The sequence below is a fragment of the Drosophila ananassae genome, chromosome 2R (genome assembly GCF_017639315.1).
Source record: "Drosophila ananassae strain 14024-0371.13 chromosome 2R, ASM1763931v2, whole genome shotgun sequence".
In the NCBI taxonomy this organism is placed as follows: Eukaryota; Metazoa; Arthropoda; class Insecta; order Diptera; family Drosophilidae; genus Drosophila; species Drosophila ananassae.
Window position 1 is genome coordinate 11,625,011 of NC_057928.1, and position 27,475 is coordinate 11,652,485.

The following is a 27,475-nucleotide window of genomic DNA, read 5'->3' on the forward strand; positions in this document are numbered from 1 at the left end:
ACGCCCCCTTTTAATCTTTCAAATACCGCAGTTGTCGATCTAATCAATTGTTGTTTATTATTGGGCCAGGCCCATAGAGAAGCCATTACCAATACGATTAGCGAAACGGCGGCCTTATACGTATATCCAAGTATCTAGGTATCTGAGTCGGAGTATCTTTTGTTTCGGAGCTGCGTATCTGCATCTGGGGAATACGAACGAACACATACTCACTTATGCATGCCATGGGTTTGTTGGCCATTTTAAGTGGCTGCCGCCTAATTGTTCATAAAAGTCAACAGTCAATAGCTCTTTATGTTTGCGCTTGAAATTTATATTTATTTATTGTTATTTGTATCGTTTCTGCAGCTTCATAATTTTAGCCCAGCTTGTTTGTTGTCTTTGGCATTCTATGCAGAAGCAGTAGCTATTGGAAATACATATATTTTTTTACTTTTGAGCTCCAAGGTCTGCCATTCTTTACAATTAGCAACTGAATTTATGAGCGATTTCAATTTCAATGCGGTTCGTTTGTAGCCTTTGTGGGCTAACGAGTTTCTGGCCAACACAAAACTGCAGCCACAAATTCCAGAACTCGTAAATAACCAAGTCAAAGTCAGTGACAGCATTTGGGCCTAATCGGAGCAAAGGGTCAACCCGTTTAATGTTATTTTTTGAGGAATTATGCAATCTGGAAAGTGAGTGTGAGTACAATAATAACCCAAATTCCACTCATTTTTCTTAGAAGCTCCCATTTGGTCAACAAGCAGCGGCTTTGTTTGATTTCCTCGATCATCTCGCATGTGAACAAAATGCTTTTATCAGCACTTTAGATTACACTTGGAATCACTCACCGATTGGCTGAAAAAAAATACCATTGGGCTGACATAATTTTCTTAGATCACCGCCCAGTTTAGCGCCCATTTATGCAATCATGTAATTTTATTAACAATATCTATGACATTTAGCAATTGTTCGGTCACGTTAGAACAGCCGTAGCCAGACCGCAAACAATTACGTTAACGTGGTCGTGGTCAAAGGGGCAATTTGGTAGATGCTGCGATAAGCCAGACACTGAAAGAAAATCTAGGTAATATTCTAAGAAATTTGACCTACAAAAAGGGAGGATCTTTAGCTTGATTTGATTCCTATGAAAAAGTTGTGGTACATTATTTAATTTTATAATTTTCTTATATTTTATTTTGAAGCTTTAAGTTTCTCTTTGTGGGTTCACCCGCGCACGACTTGCTCTTGGACTTCGAGTTCAACTTCCACCTCAACTCAAAGTTATTGACAATGCAGTGTAATTGTTTCCGATTGAGATCTTTTTGGCCAGGCCTTAAAACTTCACTGCCATTGTTTCGAGGGTCACAGTATCCTTTTTTCCAGCTCGGCAGAACCATGTGCAGCTCTTTGGGCTTCTTAGTAATAATCCTGTTACTCAACACGGTCGCAGGATGGCCAGTTGATGAAGTTATACGACAACTCAATCGCGATTTGGATAGACAACTGAATGTCTATTTCGACTGTCAAGATCAGGAACTATCCATCGACCAGAGTGTGTCAGCTTTACATCTGAACACTTATCTTCCCATGGAAAGACTGATGGGAAGGTTTAGTGAAAACGCCTTGATTATAGCCTGTTTGTCGGAAACCACAGAAAATCAAACTCTGGCAGGAGTTAAGGAGTTTCTTTGGGCTTTACAGCACTTGCCTGTTTTATATATCACTAGAAATCGGGCTGTGGATTTTGGCAAAGCCTTGAAACAAGGATTCCTGCATGTATTGGCTTTGGATGTGACGAATGGAAGTCTGTTCACCTATAAACCCTATCCACATATTGAACTACATCAAGTCGAAGAAATCAAAGATTTTAGGCACTTAACGAAGCTGAGAAACCTGCAAGGGGAGCCGGTAAGGATTAGTGTTGAAACAATGTCACCTCGTTGTTTTCACTACAAGAACCGCCATGGAAAGGAAGTTTATGCTGGTTATATGTACAAGTTGATCCAGGGATTTATTAACACCTACAATGGCACTGAGACTTATGTTCTAAAAGATCAAGATCCCATACCCTACACTATTGGCTTCAAAATTTTACAAAACGGCGACGTTGATATTGTTCCCAGGATTCTGTTCAACTTTAATTGGACTTACTTTTATCGCAGCTATGTCCTCTATAACGTCAATAGCTATTTCATAGTGCCTTGGGCGGAACCACTCCCAAAGAGTCTTTACTTCATAAGGACTTTTCGATGCAATGTTTGGATAGCGTTAATTCTAAGTTTCATTTACGCTTCAATTGGAATTTGGTGGATAAAGTTCAGGAAGCAAAACGCGGCATCAACTTCTTTGGCATCCACTTTCATGGATGTACTCCAGTTGATGGTCCAACTTCCTAATCACAACCGATGGCATTTCAGTCTTGGACTGCGGCATGTCCTTCCTTTCCTGGTACTCTTTCCTGTTGGCTTTGTATTGACCAATATGTACACGGCCCAGTTATCAAGCTCGTTAACCACTGGCCTTTATAAGCAACAAATTGACAGTTTTGACGATATGGTTAATGGGAAGTTTAATTTACTTCTCGAGAGCCTCGATACGGAAGTTCTGCTGAGCATGTCAAAGAGAAACTACATTCAACCGGGTCTTCAAAACATTGTTCGAGAAACATCTTTGGAGGAGGTTCTTTATCTTCGAAAAAATTTAAATACAAGCTATTCGTACCTCGCCTTTGGTGATCGCATTGAATTTGAGTTGAGCCAACAGCAATACCTTCGAGTGCCGCTTTTTAAGATACTTCCGGAGATCTTTGTCCAACGACTTTTTTTCATACCCCTCCGACATGGATTGCCGTACGTGGAATTGTTCAACGATTATCTCCAGAGGATCTGGGAGTCTGGAATCTATCAAAAGCTCAGGTTGAATGCCTATCTCGAAGGAATTTCCAGTGGAGAGATAACCTTTCGAAAATCCACAACATGGGAAACTCAAGTCTTTAACATGGAGTTCTATTACTTTGCGTACATACTTCTGGCTGTGGGTTGGCTATTTGGGGGTGTTATTTTTATGATTGAGAAGTGGAGGGGCTAATTCGGATAATTTTTACACCTATCCCTAACAATTACACTTTCTTTTATCCCTAAATTGATGTTACTGTGACAAAATAATACTTAAAGTTATGATTGACAGAATAATGACTCTCGAAAAAGGGCCTATAAAAGAAGATTGGAGCTAGACGTAAGCTCTCAGTCCTAAAAATGGCTCTGCTTTACATAAATACACTTCAGAACCTCTCGCTTTTCGGAGGGAATCGTTTGGTTGAAGCGATTCACGAGTTGAATAGATATTATCCATCTGAAATTATTGTATATTTGGAATTCGGAGATGGCTCCGATGTCCTGGAAGAATCCAAACAGCCTTTAAGACAAACTCTCTGGTTTAAAAACCCAATATTTCAAACAGTTCTTGAAGGCAACTTTAGTAGTTCCACAATCACAGTTCTCTATCTCGAAGATAAGTATCTAGAAAGCGGTATAAACTATCTTACAAATTGGCTATGGAAGTACCAACACTTGCACGTAATAATATTTTACAAAAACGGAAAAGTTGAAAGATTACACAAAATCTTTAAAAAGTGTTTTGACCAAGGATTGCCTAATCTACTCGTAATACTCCCGGAGTTTGAAGGATTTTACACCTTTCAACCATTTCCAGAGGTGAGGATCTTACACTTAAATAGGGTTGAAGAATATTACGACAAATCACTTTTGAAGTGGAACTTATTGGGCTACAATGTAACCATTGGCCTTGTCACAGCTGGAGCACCTCGATGGTTTTCCTTCAGGGATCGTCATAACAGATTAATACTTACCGGCTACATGCTCAGAACTGTCGTGGATTTTGCCAATAACTTTAATGGTACTATTGATCTGGTGGATATTAAAACAGTTAACGAAGGTCTAGAGCTTTTGGCTAATCGATCCATTGACTTTTTTCCATTTCTTATAAGACCTTTGGATACATTTGCAATGACTAGTATTTTATATCTTGAAAACTGCGGTCTCATCGTGCCCTCATCGCGACTGTTGCCAAACTTCCTCTATGTGAGCAGTCCTTATACCTTCACCAGCTGGATAACCTGGCTAATAATGTTGGTCTACTGCTCTTTGGCATTAAAAATTTTATACAAGGGCCAGTTCAGTTTAAGTGAAACGTTTCTCCAAATCCTGCGACTTGCTTTGTACCTATCGGGTGGAAAGGAAATGGGAGCACGGCCTTCTCATCATCGCTTTTTACTGTTTTTCATTCTGACACATTCTGGATTCATTCTCACCAACCTCTATTTGGCAAAGCTATCAAGCAATTTGGCGGCAGGTCTTTACGAGAAACAAATAAATACATGGGACGATTTGGACAAAAGCGACAGCGTTTGGCCCTTGATTGACGTGGATGTGGAAACTATGCAGAAACTTATTCCCGATCGAAAGAATCTCATAAAACGAATTGTAACTACACCGGAATTGGATGTGGATGAGTATCGAAGAAACTTGAACACGAGCTGCATTCATTCTGGATTCTTCGATCGCATCGAATTCGCGCTCTACCAGCAACAGTATCTACGCTTTCCCATTTTCCGCAAATTTCCACACATCCTTTACCAGCAACCCATGCAGATTTCCACTCATTTTGGCCAACCATACTTGCAATTTTTCAATTCCTTTGTCATAAGGATATTCGAGAGCGGAATTTTCCTAAAAATCAAGGACGACGCCTACCGCCACGGCATTGAAAGTGGGCTTTTGAATTATGGTTTTCAAGACCGGAACATGGAAGTAAAGTCAAACGATGTGGAATATTATTATTTAATTGGTGGATTGTGGCTGGGCGGCTTGCTTTTAGCCACGATTTGTTTTTGCTTTGAAATACTCACTAAAAAAATAAAAATTACTGTCAAAATAGTTTCCAAATTGTAGCATTGTTTTGAAGACTTTAATGTGCACCCTTTATCTTTAAATAAATCCCGGTTGTTTGTTTATTAAACATTTTCCCTCAACCATTTCTGGTGTCATATTTTCATTTCGCAGCGGGGCTTTTGAGGCAACATTTTTGGGGCATAACCACAGATCTCTTCCCATAACTCTCCACCCAGCTGTAATTACAACGAAAATACGCTAAAATATTTTTGTGTTGGCCAGGCGACGCCTCCCTTGCGGCCTCATTTGCATGGCCGTTGGCAAGTGCAACAAGTGGACAGCAGCAACAGCAGCATTGCAAATGGCAAACTGGCAACTAGCAAGCAGCAAACGTGCAACCTGCAACTTACAACCTGCAACTGGTGACTGCCTCCGAAGGTGTCTTCGATTATTGCCAAACATTAATTATTTGCGCGCGATTTGGCGCCCGCCTCCTTTAAATTTTTGCTTCGTGTATTTTTTATGTTTTTCCGTTTTTTTTTGTGAAAGGCCTGGGCTAGTAGTTCAAATGTTTATTTTTCTGCTCTCCCGGTGTATCTTTGATTGCCGGCCAGCGTTGCTATTTTTTTTTCCATTTTTTTTAGATTTGCGCAACAATTGGGAGACGAGGTCGGGTCTCCGTCTCAGTCTCAGTCTGGCTTATTTATTTTTGGCCAAAATTGCACATTTTCCCATGCTGCTGTTGCCGGTTGTTGTTAGTGCAGATGTTGCTGTTGTTGTTGTCGCGTTTAATCAAGGAGCGGAGTTAAGAGTCGCCAGTTTGGTCGCCCCATTGCCATTTAGCCCGAAGCGGCTGCCGCAGCCAAAACGATGAATATTGATTTAATTGAAAGTCATTGAGAGCCGCACACGTACTTCATAGACACGAGTTTTGATGACCTGTAATTGAATGGGTTTATTTGGCTAAGAGAAGCTACATAATAAATGTTTTTAACATATATTTAGGAAACGGCTTACATTTTATTTTTGAAGGTTGATGTCTCGGATATATCGCATACGCCACGTGATCTTCATATGAACTGATAAGGGTTGTAGCTGTATATTTTTATTTATTATAATTAATTTTATATATAATTTACTAATAGGTATTATTATGTTCTATATTGCCTGTTTATTGCTGCAGCTTTCCATTTGGCTTGCCACCAAACCGACCGCCGATCACAGCTTGCGCCCTCCCACATGCCAACATCTTCACACAGATACTTGACTCACACACACGCCCAAATGTGAAGAACCGACGCCCCGGCAGTTTTTTTTTTTGTTGGCACATTGACACAGTTTTCCATGGCAGATGTGCCCAAGCCCTGCTCCTCCTGCCCCGCTTTCCCTGAGGCGATTCTGTCTCCTCATATTGGAATTTTGTCGACTTGTATTTTTTCCTTTTTGTCGAGGCTGTGCCTCGTCGTTGGCGATGCTGCCAAATGTCAAAAGGTTAATACGTGAATTAACAGCAAATTTCTTTGACTTGTGTGCGACTGCAAGCTAATGCACTAAAAAAAAACAAGAGAAACTAAATAAAGAAAGTAATGAAAAACACCTAAAATTATTTTCATTTTAATCAAGAGAGTGAATGAAATTTTCTTTAGTTTTAGATCATGTTCTTTAGTTTTATTTATAATATATTTTTAATATTGTTGAAAGTTTTCTAATGGTGGTTGTACTTGCAGCTGCCGCCTGGCGCTTTCATTGGAATGCGGGCGTTTCTATGTTTGTTTATTTTCTTTTCGGCGGCTTCGCTTTTAATGCATTTGGGACACCAACCAGCAGGGGGGATGTGCCGGCATTCGTGTGCCGGCTTTACAACATATTACATTAAAATGCTACTCTTTTTTGTGTTCCCCAGTTTGTGTGCTTCTATGCTAATAAATCAATGGGTGTTTTAGTTCGCCGAATTCCGAACATTTTCCCATGGGTCTAAGTGCGGGATTAACTAGGGAAATCTTAAGTATGTTGTAAAGTTTCCCACATGTGTTTTAAAAGTGCTTTACCAGGGAAATTCTTCTCGAGGAATTTTTCACTTGGCTGCATAAATTCTTTGCCTAATTAATGGAAAATATACTTAAAAATACAAAAATAATTATTTAGTATATAGCGGAAATTGATTTATTTCCTGAAGAGGATTTATTTTTAATTAAAAAACATTAAATTCTACATAAAAACCTGTCAAGCTAAAAATATCCTTACGTATACGTGTTATTCCATCTCGTATAACACTTTATCCTTGCTGATAGCAAGGACTTCAACCATTAAACCAAAACATATCCTTTGGCAGTTCTAAATGAACCTAACAGATGGCGCCTGTCTTTAAATAAAAGCCATTTTTCAATTAGTTGTAAAAATGGCATTTGGCATAAAAGTTTAACTGCCAAACACAAAAAATAGATAAAACACCCGGTGGCCACGGAAATAGACTTGTATATCCATGCAAATTTTGTGCGCAGTGGCAAGTGCATAATTTTTATTATTATTATTTCTCTGGCGCTACTAAAAGTGCCAATCTAGAGTAGATCAAAAAGCGCAATGCCTACGGAGCACAGAGTGCCGGCCCACTTGGCTGCTGCTCTGGTGGTGCTGCTGCCCACTTGGCTTGGAAAAAATTCAATTCAATTCATTAACCGGGCACTGGCAGCGATTATATCGGCAAGCATATTCTATATCTATATTATTTGTACACACACACATATATATTTATGCATATTTATTTTTTATTTCTTTTTTAATGGAGCTGGCCAGCTTCGGCCGCAGCCTAATCTCCTCACAATTTATTGGCATTTCGTGTAAACTATGCTATTTCAATGAAAATACATTTTTCTTTTATTGCCACACTTTATGAGAAGAGGGCTGTGGAATGACTTTATCTATATCTCGTGTGAAAAGTGGTTCAATCGCGATAACTTCATCTAGACACCACAGACAGCACTGATCTCGGTTATTATTCTTTTTAGTTTTTTTTTTCCTTCTGCCCGTCTCTTTTTGCATTTTAATTGATTCTTAATGGAAAATGAAAAATATCCCTTATCGCGATGGCAAATTTAATAATAATAATAAATGGCCATCACAACCCTATCGGGTCACAGCCTGTTGCACAATCTGCCTCCACGCTTTCCTGTCCTGGGCCCGCGCTCGCCAGTTGGTAACACCAGATGTAGACAGGGCTTCCATCACCTGGTCCTGCCAACGTATCCGGGGTCGTCCTCTCCTCCGTTTTCCGACGATTACCGCATCAAATACCTTACGAGCCGGAGCGTCTTCTTCCATACGGGCGATGTGACCCAGCCAGCGGAGTCTTTGAATTTTGACTCGGCTTACTATATCAACATCCCCGTACAGCTCATACAGCTCGTGGTTCCATCTGGTGCGATAAGCATCGCCAACGCAGATTGGACCAAAGATTTTGCGGAGAATCTTTCTCTCGAACACTCCAAGAGCAGCTGCATCGGATTGCACCACTGTCCAGCACTCCGCACCATATAAGAGTACTGGAAGAATGAGCGTCCTGTAGAGTGTTATTTTTGTCGGTCGAGAGAGAGCTCTACTGTTAAAGTGCCTACTGAGCCCAAAGTAGCACCTGTTGGCAAGTGTGATTCTCCGCTTAATCTCCAGGCTGACATCATTTGTGCTAGATATTGCAGATCCAAGGTAAATGAATTCCTTCACGGACTCAAAGCTATGGCTTCCTGCAGATAGCTGGGAATCAAGACGGTGGCAAATTTATGAAATGTTAATTACAAATTGCCAGAGTAATTCGAGTCCAAGAATTTTTCGGCTAGTCTTTATTTTATTGTTGCGAAAACTGTCAAAGATTGGCGCAAATTCAATATGGATATGATGTTAATGGTTCGATAAATGGAAAATAATCACAGCAGGGAACCGAAAAATTGCAAGACTTGCAATTAAAATCAAAGATCGTAAACTGAAACCAATTTCAAGTTGGGGGAATTGGCTTTGAGTAATTGCTGTATTTGCATAGCCTTGGGCATGGTCTATTGATTTAGATTAATTGTTTTATTTGCAAAGCATATGGTAGCCCAGGAATTGCTTCATCCACTTATTACTTTATTGCTTAAAAGGAAGCTACATACTAATGGCCAAGTTCTTTTTTATTAATTTTTATGGCTTCCTCCCTCTGGACAGGTTGAGTAATTATCATTTAACGAAGCTTAACCTAAACCAATATAACTAAAAATATACAGTCCTTTATGGGCCTATAAAGTCGTGTATGGTATAGCAATTACTTGTATATCCATTTTTTCCCTATCTTATCTCTAATGATTTTCCTTTTTTTCTTGGCGTTTAAATTCTTCTTTAACGATCAATAAAGTCTGAACTCGTAATAAAATCTGGATCATGTTTATAGCGATCTAAGCTTGAACTGATCAATTTTCATCAAGATATTTCCCTTGCTTCATTTTGTGTTCATTTAACGATCCCCCATTTGTTGAAATTTATATTTATTAGTTCACATTTCGTGCATCTGGCTTTCATTTGCAGCTCTACGGCATCCACTTGACTAAATTTAATATCATAATTTGACTTTACAACATTTTAATGCACTTTGCTTGCGCCTCCCCCGCCTTCTTAGAAGCCTTTCCGTAATTTACATTTCATGGCTATTGCTTTGGCTAACAGCTGTCCCATATGGGCGACCATTTAAATTCCCCAACTGAGTATTATTGTTGTAGTTGTTGGTGGATACTCTTGTTGGTTGTTTGTTGTTGCTTGTTTGCTATTTGCCGTCGGTGTCCGCGCATATTTGCCGCTGCTTTGACGCCATTGTTGCATGCAACGCGTCGGCGGCAGTCTGAAAAATGCAATTTCATATTTTCTTATTGCACAAAAAAATTATAATATTTTTGTACACCTAAAAAAATAATAATAATAATTAACTAGAAAATATCATTTTTTTTCATTTGAAGCTATCTAATAACTGACGGGAATGTCTCTTATTTCATTTAAAAAACCTTTATCAAAAAACTATTTTGGGTAGTGCCTGATTTTGTGTGGGAGGACTCTTGCGGACAGAGACTTCATTTAATGTACTAACCAGTAAAAGACCTCCCCCCCAGTTCCACTCCCACTAACCCCCCGAAGGGCTAGACAGCCGCATTTAGCAATTGCAGACCAAACTGAGCCATGGCCAAAAGCAAATGTCGTCGCATCCTTTTTGGAGGCCTGCCGAGGGATAAGAATCCTTTTTGTCTGCGCGGCGTCGCTTTTCATTTCGCCAGGCGTTAATATTAAAATGCATGTAAAAATGCAGAGAGCCTTGGAGGATGGGGGTTTTGACGCAAAAAATGCTTAAAAATGCAGTGCTGAGAGGGCTCCTTGGGGGATGCAAAGCTCGTATGTAGAAATAATAAGTAAGAGCTGGCAAGAGCAGTTTGCGATTGTTTGGTATAAGGAATTATGATACGTTTAATTACCAAGTGGAGCACGTGACTGGCGAACAAGTGTTGGCCTGGCCCATTCCCCTAGCACTTACCTCGTTCATTAACAGCTGTCAGCACATTTGGCATCCCACGGATTCCCCAGGCGCCTTTCACAATTTGCACCTTTTTAATTAACGTGATTGCAGTTGGCACCTCATCTCACCTTCCTCCTTGGTATTTCATGTGTTTTTTTTTTCACCTTTCCTCTCCTCATGTATGCAAACGCGTTGATCTATGCTCTACGTGCTGAATGCATCTTTCAGCACCTCCGCCCCCAATTTCGCCCCTTCCCGGGGGCTTCCCTCACTCACCACCATAGCCATCAGCATCATCATGATTGCCGCTGTCTCAAGTGTGCACTTGCAAGTGACGAAAAAAAAACGAGCCAGAGAAAGAATCCACGAAAAATCCCTAAACTTGGAATGGATTCTGGCAAAGACCTGGAGAAGCCCGGAGAAGCCAGAGGCTTTGTCTTTCTCCACAACGCCATGAAGCGAAAGTGGTTGTTCTCGTGGGTTTTCGGCGTTTTCCAGCTCAATGATGTCACACAATGTCACGTGCTAGCCGTGCAAGGATTTTCTGGCGGGACAGGTTCATGTGAGCCATGGAAATTCCCAGGTCTCTTGCGCCAGGATACTCCAGTATTTATGCACTTCAGCGCGCACACACAGTTGGGAGTTGGGTGGATGGATGATGACTTAAGACATTCGACAGCTGGTTCATGCTTTAAGAAAGAAATATGTATATAAATTATTATATTTGTGACTTGATTAAAGACCATTAAAGACCATCGCCCTGTTGGTTTGGGCAGTCCAAAGAATATTTATTATCTATAGAAAATTTGTGGCAATATTTCGTGTGAACCCTTGACTGAACCCTTTCACACTTTCGGCAAAAACCTAAACGACGATCAGCAGGCGATGTCTTGTATCTTGTTTTTTTCTTATTATTATTTCTTTGGAAACTCGCGTGGGGCTAGCACTCAAAACAATTTATAATTTCAACGCCTTGAGATAACAAATAGCCCCAGTGGTGTTCACGATTCGACAATTAATCAAATGCCGCGGCGCGTCGCGTCGTTGCTCGTGTTACTTTTTCGGCATAATTACGGTAAAATGTGGCACGGAAAATAGTTGCAGGCCAGCCAGGCCAGAAAGGCTCAGAGCCAGACTCAGTCTCGGGCTCTGGCTCTGGCTCAGAGACACCGAGATAGACAGTTAAAAATGACAGCAGGCCAACAAACGAACCGAAGCCAAATGACAAAAGCCCCCTCACCACAAAAACGAGAATAACCAAAAACACCAAAGCCCGTTCAAAAAGCCAAAATGCAGCCAAAAACATGGCCCGATGATCGATTAGCCAATGCAGTCGCTCAGTCTCGCAGTTTCAAACTTTTCGAGTCTCTCGATCGAGTCATGCAAAACAATTGCGGTCACAAATATTGGGACAGTGTCGTATATTGGCCATGGATATTTCTACTTCTGTTTCTATTTTTATTACCATTTTTGATTTTTATTTTTATTTCCATTTTTCATTTCGGTCTCTGTTACCACTTCCATTTGGATCTCCTAGGTTTGGCATAATTTGGCAATTGAATTGATTCGGTTTGTGCGCCGCCGCCGTCTTTTGGCCAAGCCCTGTGGCAAAATTTGGTTACGCTCACGTTCACGGCAGCAGGAAATCGAGGGAAATCCAACAGTTAGAGCCAAAAACCTTAGCCAAAAAGTTTCGGTCTAATAAAAAGGGTTTGGCTGTGCGATAATTCATGTTCGCCGCCAACGCCAAACTTTGGCTGCTGTGCATTGATTGATCGAATCTGGCGGGTTTTCAAAATGAATATGTATTTTTTACTACTTTGTTTTGCCTGTTTCGGGATGTCTATGAATCATAAAGGCTCATAAATAAATGGTTCTTTATTGGAAATTATGGATAAAATGGAAGTTGAACCACATTATAAAAAAATGATAAAAATTCTTTATATAAAATCAGTTGGTTAGGTAGATTTATTTTTAGAAGAATAAAAGCCCATTCAAGCATTATATTTGAATTTTTATTTGCCACCCTGATAGCCATCGATTGATAATGGAACCGCACAAAAAAATATATAATAATAGCCCAAAATCAATGAAAATCTTTCGCTAAACTTAAAGCAGTGAAAACATTGAATTGTTCCGCTTTATTGTTGAGCAGTTGAGCCCGTTTTTTATACATATACATGGATATTTTTGTGCCTCCTGTGCTCCGTGTTCCGTGTTCCATGTGCAATTTTTGCATACTTCAGCAAACGCGTCATATTTTCGAGTGGTTTCGCTAACATGCAAAGGACACTCGAGAGCCCAGGCACACAAGTGGATCCTTAAAGAGCATTTCTTCAGCTCTGGCTCGGGCTCGGGCTATGGCTCTGGCCCGGCGCTGTTGCCTTTATCCTGGCAGGGCTTGAGAGTATAGCTACATTCTGAATGGGCCCAGATGAGTAGAAGGAGCCGAGGCCTTCGGGGGAATGGGTTTGCGATGACGATGATGGATCTCTGAATGCTGAAACAGCAAATATGTGGCCAGTATATGAGGCAGGATACTACCCAGCAACCACAAAACAAATCAATGCAGCGCAAACCTTCCCCCGAACGAACGTAGTTACACATTTAAGGCATTAATCGCCTCATCAGGCTTTAAACTTGCCATTTGCCAAACAAAAACAAAAACATCAGAACAGAAACAGAAACAACAATGAAATTTATGGCAATCTCAGTGGCTGAATAAATAACAAATATGCAATATGCAGATGCAGATGGTTGTCCCAGTGGAAAGTTTCGAGCGAACTGCACACAATGCTTGTTGCCGTTTCCGTTTCCTGTTTAACCGTAACACACAAACACACACATGGACTCTCAAAGTGGACAGCAACACATCCTGTGCATAATGTGAATATCATTTACCGTGTCAATCACAGCACTCATATACACACACATCCAGGCCATGGCCAGTCAACCATCACAGCCAGGCCACAACAAAAAATCAACCACACCCCGGGGCCCAGGAGGGAAAAAGGAGGCGGCTTTCAACTGGCTATGGACATATATCCACATGGCCCATTGTGGATATCCTAGGCCCCACTCGAGTGTAAAATGTTTTGCGGTCATTTTAATATAAAATAATTAATTTCAACGTAAATATTTATAACAGCAAAAATATGCCGCATAATTGAATCGTTTGCCGAAAGCAAACAGTGAGAATAAATATTCCAATGAAATTCAAATTGTTATGAAAAACTGTTCAGGACAAAGGGCATTTACTAAAGAGCTAGCTGTAATAGGGAAAGCTAATAAATAATGTATCTTTTAATTAGATTTTAAGCCCTTATATTTGCTCAACTTTGAATTAATTTAAAGTTGTAATTAAAAGTTGTAGTAACTCTAACAGTATCCTCAGTGCATCCAAAAGTTGGGAACAACAGAAACCAAAAGCCTCATATCTCTGTTTGATTTGTCCAATTGTCCAACGTTATTGGCAGTCATCATTCGAGCCGTTGCAATTCAATCATTACGAAATGAAATAAGCATAATGAAATGCAATATAAATGCATTAAATGCATCTGCTGTCGAGCCAAATCAATTTCACCCAAGCAATTTCTCCATGTGAAATTATTGAAATTATTGAAGCCCCACGATGGGCCCCATATCCATATATTCATTCGTTCATACCCGAATGTATTTTCAAGGGAAATGGCGATTCTTGTGTGTATTTTTCGGTGGCTCCTCTGTTTGGGGAATTGTGCGGCCATTTTTTGCAATTAAAAGCTTTACACATTTTGCAATCAATATATATGAAATAATTAAATAAAATGTCGCTTAATTAAATTGGCACGACCTTTTTCGCGTAAAACCAACACTGCCAACCCAATTCTCACTGTTGTTTTTGCTCTTTGCGGCTTTCTGGGGAATAAGACGATGATGATGCTGACGATGATGGCGATGATGCAAGTTGATAACCAGAAAAAAAAGACAGAAGCCAGAGCAGCTGGAGCCTCAGGAATGCGTTTAATTTGTGGGATGAGTTAAGTCTTAAAATACCCTGAACCAAAGAGTTATTTTCATATTCAAATGGGTTTAAAAAAATTAAATAAAATATTTTCAAGGTTATTAACTTTGGAAAGTTCTTTACGTTCCTAAGAATTTTAAACAAAAACTGTTATTTAGTATCTTCACAAGGCTTTCTTTTTAAAAGGACTTTTTAAAGTTATAGTAGGCAGGTTACTCAAAACCTTTATTTCAAGTTCTTTTGATTCAAATATTTGTCGGTAAAATTAAAATGATTGTTTAACGAAATTATTCCCCTATTATTCCCTATTCCCCTATTATTCCCTCCCTATTGTTTAACGAAAATTGGAAACATTTCCCATGAACCATATAATGTAAAATTGTCTATAAAAGAGTACTTCCTAGGTCGCTTACCCATCAAGTAATAATTTCCTTGCTTATTTACGCATCTGAGTTCCAATTCACGCGCATCACAGAAATGTGACAGCTAGTTAGTGTCAAAAGAGCCATCCCTGCCCCTGTTGCTGGCCCCTCGCAGTTTGCCAATTAAATTCAATTGAAATATTCTTTTTCTGTTTTAATTTTTTGTTGGATTGTTTGTTTTTGTAGCCACTTCTGTTTATTTGTTTACTCTTGAACGCCTGCGCGCGTGCCTCAATTTAGTGGCAGTCCGAAAGTCGGAACATTTTCAATGCACTTTGCCACATCGAAGGCAGGCAACAGGCGGCAAGCAGCAGACGTCGGCGATAGGCAAATGAGTCTGCGCATTAGATGGAATAGGGGGGGTTTATTTTATTTATTTAATTTGTTTTCCTTTTTTTTTTTGTACCCGCTGTGCGCCGCCTGTCAGCATATCAACGCAATTTGTGCACTCGCCAATAGAAGAGCCAGAAACTAAGACGAAGACGCCAGGCTGGGGCAAATTATGGCCAACGATGCTCGGCGACTGCGCAAAGTGCCTCATAAATTCACGTCGCTGATGAAGTGATAGTGGCAAGAGACGGAGAAGTCGGTGGAGCTTTGGATACAGATCCAGCCAAGGCTATAGCTCCATCCGTCTGCGGCGGATTGTTTATGGCAGCGTGAAAGAAAATTGGAGGGGCAGGAAAAACATCCAACAAAACAACATTGTTGCTCAATGGCCCAACTAATGTGCTGCAGATAGGAAATAAAGGGGGGAAGCTATTAGAAAGTGCAACTAACAAATTGCCAAAAACTGCAAATTACGTAAGAGTTTCTTTCACTAAGAAAATAAATACATACTAGTACATAGTATGCTAAAGCTCTTCCATTGTCTGGCTTCTGCAGCCTAGATGATTGATTTATCCCAGCCATTGACACAGTTTCCGCTAATCTCGACTGCGCCCAGCCGCGGATTACAACACTTCCTGGTCCATTGTTAGCCGCGCCGAGACTATTAACCGACCTTCGTCTCCGTGTTCAAAGGCCAAGGACAATGGCGGAACAAATGCGCGTAATTGAAAGTACGCGACCAAGTTGTAAAGCAGATGTAAGGACATCAAGTGTCTGCCGCTTCAAGTCCTCGAAAAAAAAATAAGTGAAGAGGACTTTACCATAATAAAAATAGCTAACGCCCAGGACCAGATTCAAGATTCAGTGAGAGGCCATAAGCACAAAAGCAAACTGTAGATAAAAATTCAATAAGCCATTCCAAAGGCCCAGAAGCAGGACACGACCCGAGAACTGAACACTGAACACTGAGCACAGAGGTCTGGGGGATGGTCTGCGGTTGGGATTTTGTGGCCAATAAATAAAATTAATACGAACGCGCTTGAGCCCAAGTTGACCAAGGAGCACGGCCTCCTCCTTCGTCGGCAGGACCTGGCTGAATTTTTTTCCCTGGTTTCTTATTCCCATTCTGCCGTCCTGCTGGCCATCATAATTTTTTTCTCCACTTTCTTCGGTGTGTTTTGTTTGTTGACTTGTTGAATGGGCCAAGACCAAGAGCCAAGGACCAGGACCAGGTCCAGACCAACTGTTGACTGGCACTTGCAGCCTTATGGCCAAGCCGATATTGTAAGTAAATATAGATGAGATGAGCGGAGCTTAAAGTCTGGCCAGCTAATAAAATTAAAGTGGCTGATACAAGTTCAGTTTTTGGGTTTAACAACAAGGAAAATATAATACAAAAAGCCTTTTTGAATTCCTGAATATCTTGTATAAACTTTTCAAGAAAAAAGCTAGGCAATTACTATAACTTTAAACTTTCACCTCGTTCAAGAATATTGACTGTCAATGGCACATCGTATTTTGTACATTTCCTCGACAACCAAATTCTAAGGCGTTCCCACAATGCAATCATAAATTAGTCAATTCCATGGTGCAATTCAAATGCTGACACGTTGATGACCCCGCAATTGAACTGCTATAAGAAATCACTCTGCGAGGGAGATGATTATTTTTGGTGGAAAGGCGGCAGGAGTGGGAAAGAGTTGAGCTAACATTGTACCGCCCACTTTCAACACTTGCCACAACAATGGTGCGCAAATATTTACCAGCAAAGTCAGCCAGCAACTTGGTCGGTTCGATCAGAGTCTTGAGCCTCAGCATCAGCCTCAGCCTCAATTTGAAATCCAATAAAATTTAATTGGAAACTTCATCACGGGTGCGAAAATTCACACTCTAGGCCCAGGCAAGCCAAGGCACGACTTGGCTGCCGTTTGCCGTAAATCTATTGGCCAAGGCTTTTCCAGCACCAGTTACAGTGCTGCCTCCCTCCATCCCACCGCCGATTTCCACCCATTATCCCCAATCCGCTAAATCCACCATACTCTATCCACTCTATATCCAATATCCACACGTTTCGTTTTGCACCTGGCGGCGTTTCTCTTGGGGGAAGCATCGCGATAAGGAAATATTTTTCGTTTCTTACCATTCCGTTATTGGCCATGGCAATATATGGCTTATTTATGATTTTCCTTTTGCCATGCCATATCTCTGGTCCATTGTCGACATTAATCGCTTTGCTGCGCTGAAAAGTATAACACGAAATTGGATTGATTTATGTTATAATTACAAAAACCAGACTCATTTAAAAGGGGGAAAACGATAGGAAAAACGGACTAGAGCTAATGATACATCTTATACAGAGAGGAACTCAAGGCTATTGGGAGAATTTTCACTCTATATCAGAAGATAACCAACTATTTTTGTATAAAAACTAAGTTTCATACTTTCGGAAGGGGCTAGCCAAGAAAAAATCTAAAAAAAAAATTTTGTGGTTAGGTTTTAATGCAGAATAATGTAGAATCTATCTACAAATCGATTAAGGTATTCCATTCAAGAATCGGGTAGAAATTGGCCAAGATATGGCCATCGCTGGGGGCTATTTTGACCCTCCATGCACTTTTCACACTTTCGGAAGGAAATCCCCCAGAATGACAAAAAATCTAAAAAAAATGTCGTTCTTAGATTTTAATGCAGAATGAGGAAGAATCTATCTACAAATCGATTAAGGTATTCCATTCAAATATCGGCTAGAAATTGGCCAAGATATGGCGATCGCTGGGGGCTATTTTGACCCTCCATGCACTTTTCACAGTTTCGGAAAGAAGTGACCCCAGAAAAAGTGACAAAAAATCTAAAAAAAAATTTTGGGGTTAGGTTTTAATGCAAAATGATGGAGAATCTATCTACAAATCGATTAAGCTATTCCTTTCAAAAATCGGGAGGAAATTGGCCAAGATATGGCCATCGCTGGCGGCCATATTGGCCCTCCATGCACTTTTCACACTTTCGGAAGGGGATCCCCCAGAAAAAGTGACAAAAAATCAAAAAAAAATGTCGTTCTTAGATTTTAATGCAGAATGAGGAAGAATCTATCTACAAATCGATTAAGGTATTCCATTCAAATATCGGCTAGAAATTGGCCAAGATATGGCGATCGCTGGGGGCTATTTTGACCCTCCATGCACTTTTCACAGTTTCGGAAAGAAGTGACCCCAGAAAAAGTGACAAAAAATCTAAAAAAAAATTTTGGGGTTAGGTTTTAATGCAGAGTGATGGAGAATCTATCTACAAATCGATTAAGGTATTCCTTTCAAGAATCGGGTAGAAATTGGCCAGGATATGGCCATCGCTGGGGGCTATTTTGACCCTCCATGCACTTTTCACACTTTCGGAAGGAAATCCCCCAGAATGACAAAAAATCTAAAAAAAATGTCGTTCTTAGATTTTAATGCAGAATGAGGAAGAATCTATCTACAAATCGATTAAGGTATTCCATTCAAATATCGGCTAGAAATTGGCCAAGATATGGCGATCGCTGGGGGCTATTTTGACCCTCCATGCACTTTTCACAGTTTCGGAAAGAAGTGACCCCAGAAAAAGTGACAAAAAATCTAAAAAAAAATTTTGGGGTTAGGTTTTAATGCAGAGTGATGGAGAATCTATCTACAAATCGATTAAGGTATTCCTTTCAAGAATCGGGTAGAAATTGGCCAGGATATGGCCATCGCTGGCGGCCATATTCATCCTCCATGCACTTTTCACACTTTCGGAAGGGGATCCACCAGAAAAAGTGACAAAAAATCTAAAAAAAATGTCGTTCTTAGATTTTGATGCAGAATGGTGGAGGATCTATCTACAAATCGATTAAGGTATTCCATTCAAGAATCGGGTAGAAATTAGCCAAGATATAATCATCGCTGGGGGCTATTTTGACCCTCCATGCACTTTTCACACTTTCGGAAGGGGATCCACCAGAAAAAGTGACAAAAAGTCTAAAAAAAATGTCGTTCTTAGATTTTGATGCAGAATGGTGGAGGATCTATCTACGAATAGATTAAGGTATTACATTCAAGAATCGGGTAGAAATTGGCCAAGATATGGCCATCCCTGGGGGCTATATTGACCCTCCATGCACTTTTCACACTTTCGGAAGGGATCCCCCAGGGATTGACAAAAAATCTAAAAAAAAAAATTCGTTCTTAGATTTTGATGCAGAATGGTGGAGAATCTATCTACAAATCGATTAAGGTATCCCTTTCAAAAATCGGGAGGAAATTGGCCAAGATATGCGCATCGCTGTGGACCATATTGATCCTTCAAGAACTTTTCATACCTCTGGAGGAAGATCCCTCAGAAAATTTATGCCCGACCCGTTATATATAACCGTTACTTCCCCCAATCAAACAATTGGGTAAACAAAAATACCCCATAATCTGATATGAGATAATATTTTTTGATTTTTCCTTCTATTGCTGTGTAATACTGTAAAATTTAGAGGGGGCTCGTGTCCGAATCGATTCAGTCATCAATTCAGGCAGAGTGGAGTCCAAACCGAAATATGTAATTTATGCTGATTAAAAGTCTTCAGAGAAATGTTAGTTACTCAATCTTTCTTTCAGAATGTGCTGCAGATGCCAGATTAAGGATGATATATAGTTTTTACGTTGGGGCGGCTTAGGAGGCGGATTCCTCGATGAATTCCCACCAGTCCTTTTCGTATCCCTCCCGAACGTGGCAGAGAAGGACATGGCGCCGCTTCTGGCAGTAGTGGGAAAGGTCGAGTACCTTCTGCTTAATCTCGTACAGATTCTTGACGGTTATCTCCCGCTCTAGACACTCGGAAATTTTCTCGGTGGCCATCTCCATGTCGCGCTGGTTATCCTCAAAGATGATCTTCTGGTTGTTATTCCTCAGATAAAAGGCAAACACGTAGCTGTACATCAGGGTGGACCGGCACTGGCATAGGACATCCACAGCGTCTCGCAGGAACTGTACCTCGATCCAGCTCATCTCCTCCTGCATGTCATCCATCTTGGCCTGTACATTGGCATACAGCTTGTGCTCCATCCGCATGCTCTGCATGTGGTTCATGTAGCGGTTGTAATAGTGCAGATATCTGGCCATGGAGGAGCGATAAATCTGCTGGGCCAAGCGGGCCTGCTTGGCCTCCTCCTCATCGAAGCGGTTGCAACTGTACCAAGAAGAGCCATGCGGCTCCCAGGAGCCCAAGCACACCCAACAGAAGTCGTAACGGCAGGAGGGATTCTTACAGACCATGTGGTTGCAGCCGCCGTCCTTCTCGATCGTCACATTGCACTTGGGGCACTCCTTGGTGTGTTGCGCAATCCAGTTGGAGGTCTCCGAATCCTCGAGGCACTTCTTCAGCCACTTCTTTAGCCAGCTGCAGCTGGCCGGCTCGTGCCAGTTCTCGCCGCATCCGAAGCAAAACTGATGGCCGCACTTGCACTTGACGGCCCGCGGCTCGGTGTAATTGGCCTTAATCGCATGGGTGCAATTGGGGGCCGGGCACCAGCGCATCAGCATGTTGCACTCGACGAAGGTGTTGGTGATCAAATGCTGGTATCGCTCCACGACCTCCGAATCGTCGGCCAGCTTCAGGAAGGACACGTAGTCGACAAGGATGTCACAGTCGGCGGCCGGACAGGTGATGGTGTGGGCCAGACCCTCGGAGCAGGTCTTATTGGCCAGATACTGCTTCCAGCAGTCAACGCAGAAGCTGTGGCCGCAGCCCAGGCCCTTCAGCTCTGCACAAGGACAGTAACAGATGCCGCAAAGCCGCTCCTCGCAGGTGCAGTTTGAGGAGGTGCAAACGGCTCCGCTTGGGTTCTCCTCCTCGAGCTGCTCGAAAGGATTTACCACTTGGGCCCGATGGAAGAAGTCTTCCGGGCTACTCTCGAAATAGTTCTCAAACAAACGCTCTTTGTCCCACTTGAAGTGATTGAGAATGATCCTGGTTACTTGAGGTGACAGGTTGAGAACATTGTTCACCTCGTCGATGATGTTACGCTGATCCTGGACGATCTGCTCCACCGAGAGGACATTGTAGACAAAGTCATCGGCCTCTTGGTTGCGTTTGTGGCGCTCTGGCAAGACGATTTCGGTGCATGTGTCCTCGTCGCTATCATAGTTAGAGCAGCTCATAAAGGAAGATGGACTGTGGCTGTGCATCGATCGATGCGAGTCACCGTGGTCCTCGTCGCTGTACTCCTCCTCACTATTCATTATGTTGCATCAAGATTTCGGCTAGAATTCTATCACTCAGATGGTCACGGATTTTAAGTCACCAGTCAAGTGGGGCTGACACATTGAACGAATCTTTTTATCACTAAAATTCTTGACAACGCAACAACAATGAATGACAGCACCAACTTCTATCAGAGCACTTTTACGTATCCGTTGTGTGAAATCGATTGGAATATTGAACACTTTCGATGTGATGAAATGTTGTGTGTTCTTCGTATTTCTACTGAAGACTGACCTATTCCCTGACACTGGACGAATTTTCCTACTTTCAATGGCACTGACGTTCTTTTCACAGCATTCTGCTAACTATTTTTGGTTGACATTTTTTCAAACTCCTACTTGATGAGACTCATTGGTTCAAAGATGGCTACCTAAGACTTTGGTCACACCTTAATAATCTCTAGAAAATATATGTAATTGGTCACTCTAAAAATGGCTTATAACAAGAAAGGAGTAACACTATATGATTTCTCTAGGATAACATTAGTATTTAAGTCATTTAGAATGAATGGACTATTAGAAGGATTCTGCTTATGCAGTACTTTTCTAATTTCTAGAACATAAAAAAGCATGGTTTTCTAACCACACTTTTCTGTTTTAGCAAACAGTTTGGTTGCTATCCCGCAAATTTTCAGATTCATGCATTTTTAGTTGAGAGACCATCAAAATGCATTTGGCCTGCGCTTTCAGCTTTCAACACGCTCTCACATTCACTAAAAGCTTTTCGGGATGTGTATTCCATAACCCCTTCATGGCGTAAAACAGAACAAAGCAATGTCTCAAGTGGCAAGGGTAAGGCTTGCAAAAAAAAGTATGAAATAAAAATAAAAATCCTGGCAAAAAAAAACGCATACATGCAGCTCGCATATACAAAACACATGCGAAATGTGAAATGAAAGTGAACGAGCGCACAAGGATAATGGCGTGAACGGGATGGGGACAGATGAGGAGTGGGGTGGGGAAGAAGTAGAAAGGGTAATGAGTGTGCATAATGCAGATGCAGGAGTCCTGGTCCAGGATACGAGGAGCAGCCCAATCCAGCCCATCTCCAGCATTCATTGAACAAACGGACTCAATCTGCCATGCCAGGAAATGCACTTGGGTATATGTACACTTAAAGAAATCACTATTTTTCGAAGATTAAATGACTCATTTAATCAAGAAATATCTCCCAAAAATAAACCTTTTCAAAAAGTAACTCTGATAAATAAGCTTTTGAAAAGTATTTTCTAATATTTGGAATACTTAGAAATTTTTTCTTCAAGTCCCAAGGCGGAACACACATCATGTCCATGAAGCTGCTTTTATTTCTTTCCTTCCTTTCGATTTTTTATTTTTTGCTTAAAACAAAAGCCGCACAACAAACCGCCAAAAGCAGAACCACGTTTTCAGGGATGGGGCAATGATACAAACAAAAAAAAATATGTTGGCAAAAAATCATTACAAATAAAAATGCAAAGTCGCCAAAACGGGCAAAGCCAACCACAAAATCCCTTTCATCAGGAAGAAGAATTCCTTCCCCTGCTCGTTCGCAAACCGAGAATCTTTACAAGTCTGGAGCCAAATTACAAGAAATCCTTTCGTGCGCGTGAATGCTTTGGCGGAAAATGCAGGAAAAGGAAATAATTTGACCATTTTTAGCAGAGCAGATAGCAGATAGCAGGAGGCTGTGCCCTGCGACTAGCCACGCCTACTTTGTGTGTGTCATATGTAAAAAAATGTTAAGAATTTTTGCGAAACCGCACAACAGATTCAACAAAAGTATCGTAGAATCGCAACCATGATGCGCCACTTGTTGGCCACGACTCGTTATCATTACCAATCTGGCGGGGAGAGCGAAAGGAAAGGCCAATAGAAATGGCCAGAACGGCGGTGATGGTCAACAGCGATGGCCCTGTGTGACGTGACCACGCCATGGCCAAAACCAAGAGACTGCCCGTTGACGATGGTGATGCCAAAAGGCTGATAGGAGAAGCCAAGTCTAAGCCAGGCCAACGCGCATTTTTCTGCGCCTACTTTGAGTATTTGCACTGGAGAAAAGTTAGACTCAATAAAGGTTTAAGTTTTACAGATATTTTATTTTATTAACTTCTTTAAATTATCTGAAGATTGTAGAAAGTAAGGTTCATCTTATCTACGGTTATTTATTTCCAAGAACCTCTAGTTTATTTTTCTTACCATGTATTACCCAGGATTTCACCAACTATTTGAAGAAAAAAAGTATTCTTGGGAAAAATCTTTCCACCAAACAATTTCCAAGCAACGATTTTGGGGATCGTCGTTCCGAATACCTTCCCCTGATAAACCCCAACCGCAAAAAGGATGTTCGCTTAGAAATTCATGTAAATTAGCAAGGTAATTACCAGGTTTATATCAACGGCAAACGGATGTGCGCTGATCATGGCGATAAATGCGTTCGCATTATAATTACTACTTCCCAGTCTGGGCATTGTGTGGCAATGGATGGATTTGAAAAGCAAAAATTAGCTGGAAACCAGCGAGCATGAAGCGCCGACGCCGGAGAACACTGGCCTGGGCACTTTGGAGGAAAATCAACGCTCGGAACTAATTTGATTTTGATGCGACCGGCAAGAGAAATGATATAGAAGTCTAAACCAACATTCATATGTGTGTCTAAAGGCCCCCGGATTCAACTCATAATCAAGTCGCGGCCAGGCATGAGTTATTACATTAACGGTTGGCATGGACAGCTGGATTTATGTTTTCTCTGCGCCATTGATTGACCTTGACTAGCAGTATCTAACAGTAGCCAATTCTCCACTGAATTCGTATATAATTAAAACGAAAATTAATTTCGAGTTTCGAGTCTGTCAGAGATTTATGAGAATTCCGTTTTGGTCTAGAGTCTCGAGTCTCGAGTCTAGACATTAAATTCGTTTTAAATGCGGCCTGGGCGAATCATTCATCAAGAAATGGGTTAGGGGGGCGCGCTCATACATCATGGAGTCTTGGCGAAGATTGATTAAAAATGTCTAATATTTCACGTGTTTCTAACTTTAATAATTCCCGAAACCCTTTTTTTTGTGTTTTGTCATTTGCCTTTAGGAATTGTCATTGCACATTTCTTTCATCTCCCACGTCAAAGAGAAATCATTGCCGAAATTCGCTTTGAAACGATTGTATTCCATTGCAACCCCAGGGCATATCCTTATAATTTTCCCACCCTCTAGGACTCTCCTTCATTTCTTTTTTTCGCAAACACTTCCAATCAGAAAAGGTTTGCGAAAAGGAAAAAAATGTATCCCTGCGACAGGAGTGTGAAAACTTTGAGAAAGCGAAGAAAGTGAAAGTGATTCAACCCCCAAAAAAAAGCAAGCAAGAACCTGGAGTGGAAAACTTTTCCACCACATGAGGTCACATATGTATGCAGCTGTCTTTCTCCCTCGTTTGGCGGCTTGCCTTCTTTGAAATTGAAGCGTTTCCGCCATCTTTTCAGGCTGGGATATGGGGTCTGTTGCCATTTGTAGGATTTTGGAAGAAAGTGCGTTAAGAGGCAAAACTATTCCACTTCAAAGTGACAGTTTAGTGGGCCGCCAAAAGGGAAATCAGTGGGCTCAGACTTCAAAGCGGGTTTTGCATTTCGTTTGCCAATATTCTCGCGCTTTTGCGGCTTCACTTGGCAAGCCCCCCACCCATACCTCTTTTTTTTTTTAGCCATTTCCTCAGTTGTGGCCCACGAAGAGCGTTGACTTGCTGTGAATGAAAAATAAACTTTTTTCCAGAGTCCTGGGACATGATTCAAGCCAAAACTACTGGATGGCCAGTGAAAGTCCTGCTGCGGAATTTCGCGTGCTTGGTTGACATTTAGTGGACATGACGGGTTCACACTCGTCTAAGTGAGGGGCGGTACTGTTTTTATACTTAATTAATGGGTTCAAATGGGGTAGATTAGTGAAGTGTCTAGACCCTGGTAGTCTACTCATTTTAAAAAATTATATTTTTAAAGCGGTTTCTACTTCTTTCAACATTTATTAATAATTTTATCGGAGCTATTTTCCACTAGAAGTCTCTTTTTAGATCATCATCTCTGGCTCAGTAACTTTCTTAGTAATATACTTATATTTTCTTGTCGGCCTTTAATTGTTTGTTTCGTTTCGTGTTTTTTTCTACTTCTACTTGGCTTTGTGTTTGGACTGCCGCTGTCTAGCACGTCTTGGCCATATCTTGGTTTGTGAGTGACTGGGTTTCCTAATGCATGTCACGTGACAAAATTGTATAATTTCCAAAACGGGCAACGGGCCGCACGTCGCCCATTGCCATTGTGACATTTCCGGTTAATTTGGCGCCAGCTCAGCCGGTCTCCCAGTCTCAAATATGCCCCTTTCCGCCTTCGACCAGGCCCATTCGGCTGGGCATTGTTGTTGCTGCGGTGGCTGCCGCATTTTTGACACTTGGCCAAGTAAAAATCACAGCAACACCCAACACACACAGCGCATGGCGCAGGAAACATTTCCTTTCCCTTTTATTTTTTTTTTTTTGGTCAAAATCGCAATTACCTTTCCCTCTGGTTAACGTTAACGTTACCGTAATCGTAACTTACTTTTCCTTTCATTTTGCGGCCGCCGGCGGACAAACGGACAGGCGGATAGCCAGACGGACATCGCAAAGATCAATGCCAGTCGGAGTCAGAAATTAGTAAGTGCAACTAAGGCGAACTAAAAACCAGGGCGCCCACTCACCAAAGTGGGTAATGAAAAAGTCAACCCCCTAATACCCCCAGCACCCACCTGGTACTACTACTCCTGCTCCTCGGTGTCCCCACCAATCCCTTAACCACTCTCCGGATCCAGAGCAGCAGCCATGCCATGAGTAACTGACATTAATTCAGATTGTTAATTCATGCCTGTCACGCTTTGGTACAGCGGTGTCCCCACAATATTTCCTAGCTTAGGTCCAAGGCACTGTGAAAAATCTAGGAACTAATCTAACCCATCTGCCAAGAACCTCTGCCATTCCTGAAATGTCTCCCAACAGGCAATATGATTAAGTCTTTAATTGGCTTAAAGTCGGTATCCCTTTTGTAACTTTTTAAGAACACCTTATAGTTTACTTTCTTTTTCTTTCAGTGCAAGATTGAAGTCTTTGTGTGGGGATTGTGTTGACGTCTACTTGGCTGGTTGTTGTTATTGCCGCTAATCCAGATCAGTGACCAGTTCCACTTAGTAAATACAATGCAACGGTGGGTGCTGCCTGGCAGTTGTTGCGTGTGCTCCACCACAAATATCACCAATCCATTCCACACAACCACCACCCCGCCAGGTCCGCCCGTCCGCCCGTCCGTCCTTTCCCAGTTCGCTAAGTCTTTAATTGAATTATGCGAATTCAACTTAATTACAAACGTGGTACTCTCAATCACACCCCTTTCCACCATCCACGATCGGGAAGGGGGCCCCAGGGGCGAATTTCATTCTCGATGGGAAATTAAAACCATTCGAAATCATTTGAAGTTTCTGACTGTCCAGCTTTTATTTTTTTCTCTCTATCTAGAGTCTAGAGTTGTTATTTTTTTGTGCAGCATTAAAGTACTTTAAGCTCGACGGCGTTCTCGAGTACAAAATGAAAGTTGTTTTTAGAAGTTGTTTCTGGTTTATGGTTCTGATTTAGCTGTGATCTCTGTGGCTGGCACCACTCGGCTCTTGGCTTGGTATTTTGGACAACTGACGTCATAGCCAGTCCACCGCTATTATTGGTTTACCGTATATATAAATATATATATTTTTTATTTTGAATTTTTATTTATTTCTTTATGCAGGCCGTGCAATTTATATGCACAGCCTGACTTCTCTCTCGCTGCGTCTTGACGGCTTGTTTCTTTTTTCTTCAGCAGCATTTTTTCATAACATTTTCAAATGCCATGGCATTTATTACCATACTTTGCCATTTTTTTTGCCAACTCTTTTTTTTTTATAACTCTATAAAGCGCAATCAGAAATATTTATATAGCAGGCGGCAAAGCCTGGCCTGGCCTGCTAAGCAGAAAGAAAAAATCATAAAAATAACACGTTAACTATGCCATAGC

The 27,475-nt window shown here is 41.3% G+C and overlaps 3 protein-coding genes across 3 annotated transcripts; 2 read left to right on the plus strand and 1 right to left on the minus strand.

Moving 5' to 3' along the window:
• The first annotated feature begins 1,380 nt into the window (after positions 1 to 1,380).
• On the plus strand, positions 1,381 to 3,095 carry LOC6502780. Its single transcript, XM_001957774.2, has one exon. The coding sequence runs from the start codon at positions 1,381 to 1,383 to the stop codon at positions 3,070 to 3,072; it is 1,692 nt and encodes a 563-aa protein (XP_001957810.1). The 3' UTR covers positions 3,073 to 3,095.
• Positions 3,096 to 3,226: 131 nt separating this feature from the next.
• On the plus strand, positions 3,227 to 4,955 carry LOC6502781. Its single transcript, XM_001957773.2, has one exon. It carries the CDS (start codon positions 3,240 to 3,242, stop codon positions 4,953 to 4,955), a length of 1,716 nt encoding a protein of 571 aa, XP_001957809.1. The 5' UTR covers positions 3,227 to 3,239.
• Positions 4,956 to 19,583: 14,628 nt separating this feature from the next.
• LOC6493462 (E3 ubiquitin-protein ligase ariadne-1) lies at positions 19,584 to 21,726 on the minus strand. Its single transcript, XM_001957772.4, has one exon. The coding sequence runs from the start codon at positions 21,412 to 21,414 to the stop codon at positions 19,846 to 19,848; it is 1,569 nt and encodes a 522-aa protein (XP_001957808.1). The 5' UTR covers positions 21,415 to 21,726; the 3' UTR covers positions 19,584 to 19,845.
• Positions 21,727 to 27,475: the final 5,749 nt, after the last annotated feature.

What these genes read in the sequence shown, in the direction of transcription:
- LOC6502780 (XM_001957774.2), top strand. Translation starts at nt 1,381, where the DNA reads ATGTGCAGCTCTTTGGGCTTCTTAGTAATAATCCTGTTACTCAACACG.
- LOC6502781 (XM_001957773.2), top strand. Translation starts at nt 3,240, where the DNA reads ATGGCTCTGCTTTACATAAATACACTTCAGAACCTCTCGCTTTTCGGA.
- LOC6493462 (XM_001957772.4), bottom strand. Translation starts at nt 21,414, where the DNA reads ATGAATAGTGAGGAGGAGTACAGCGACGAGGACCACGGTGACTCGCAT.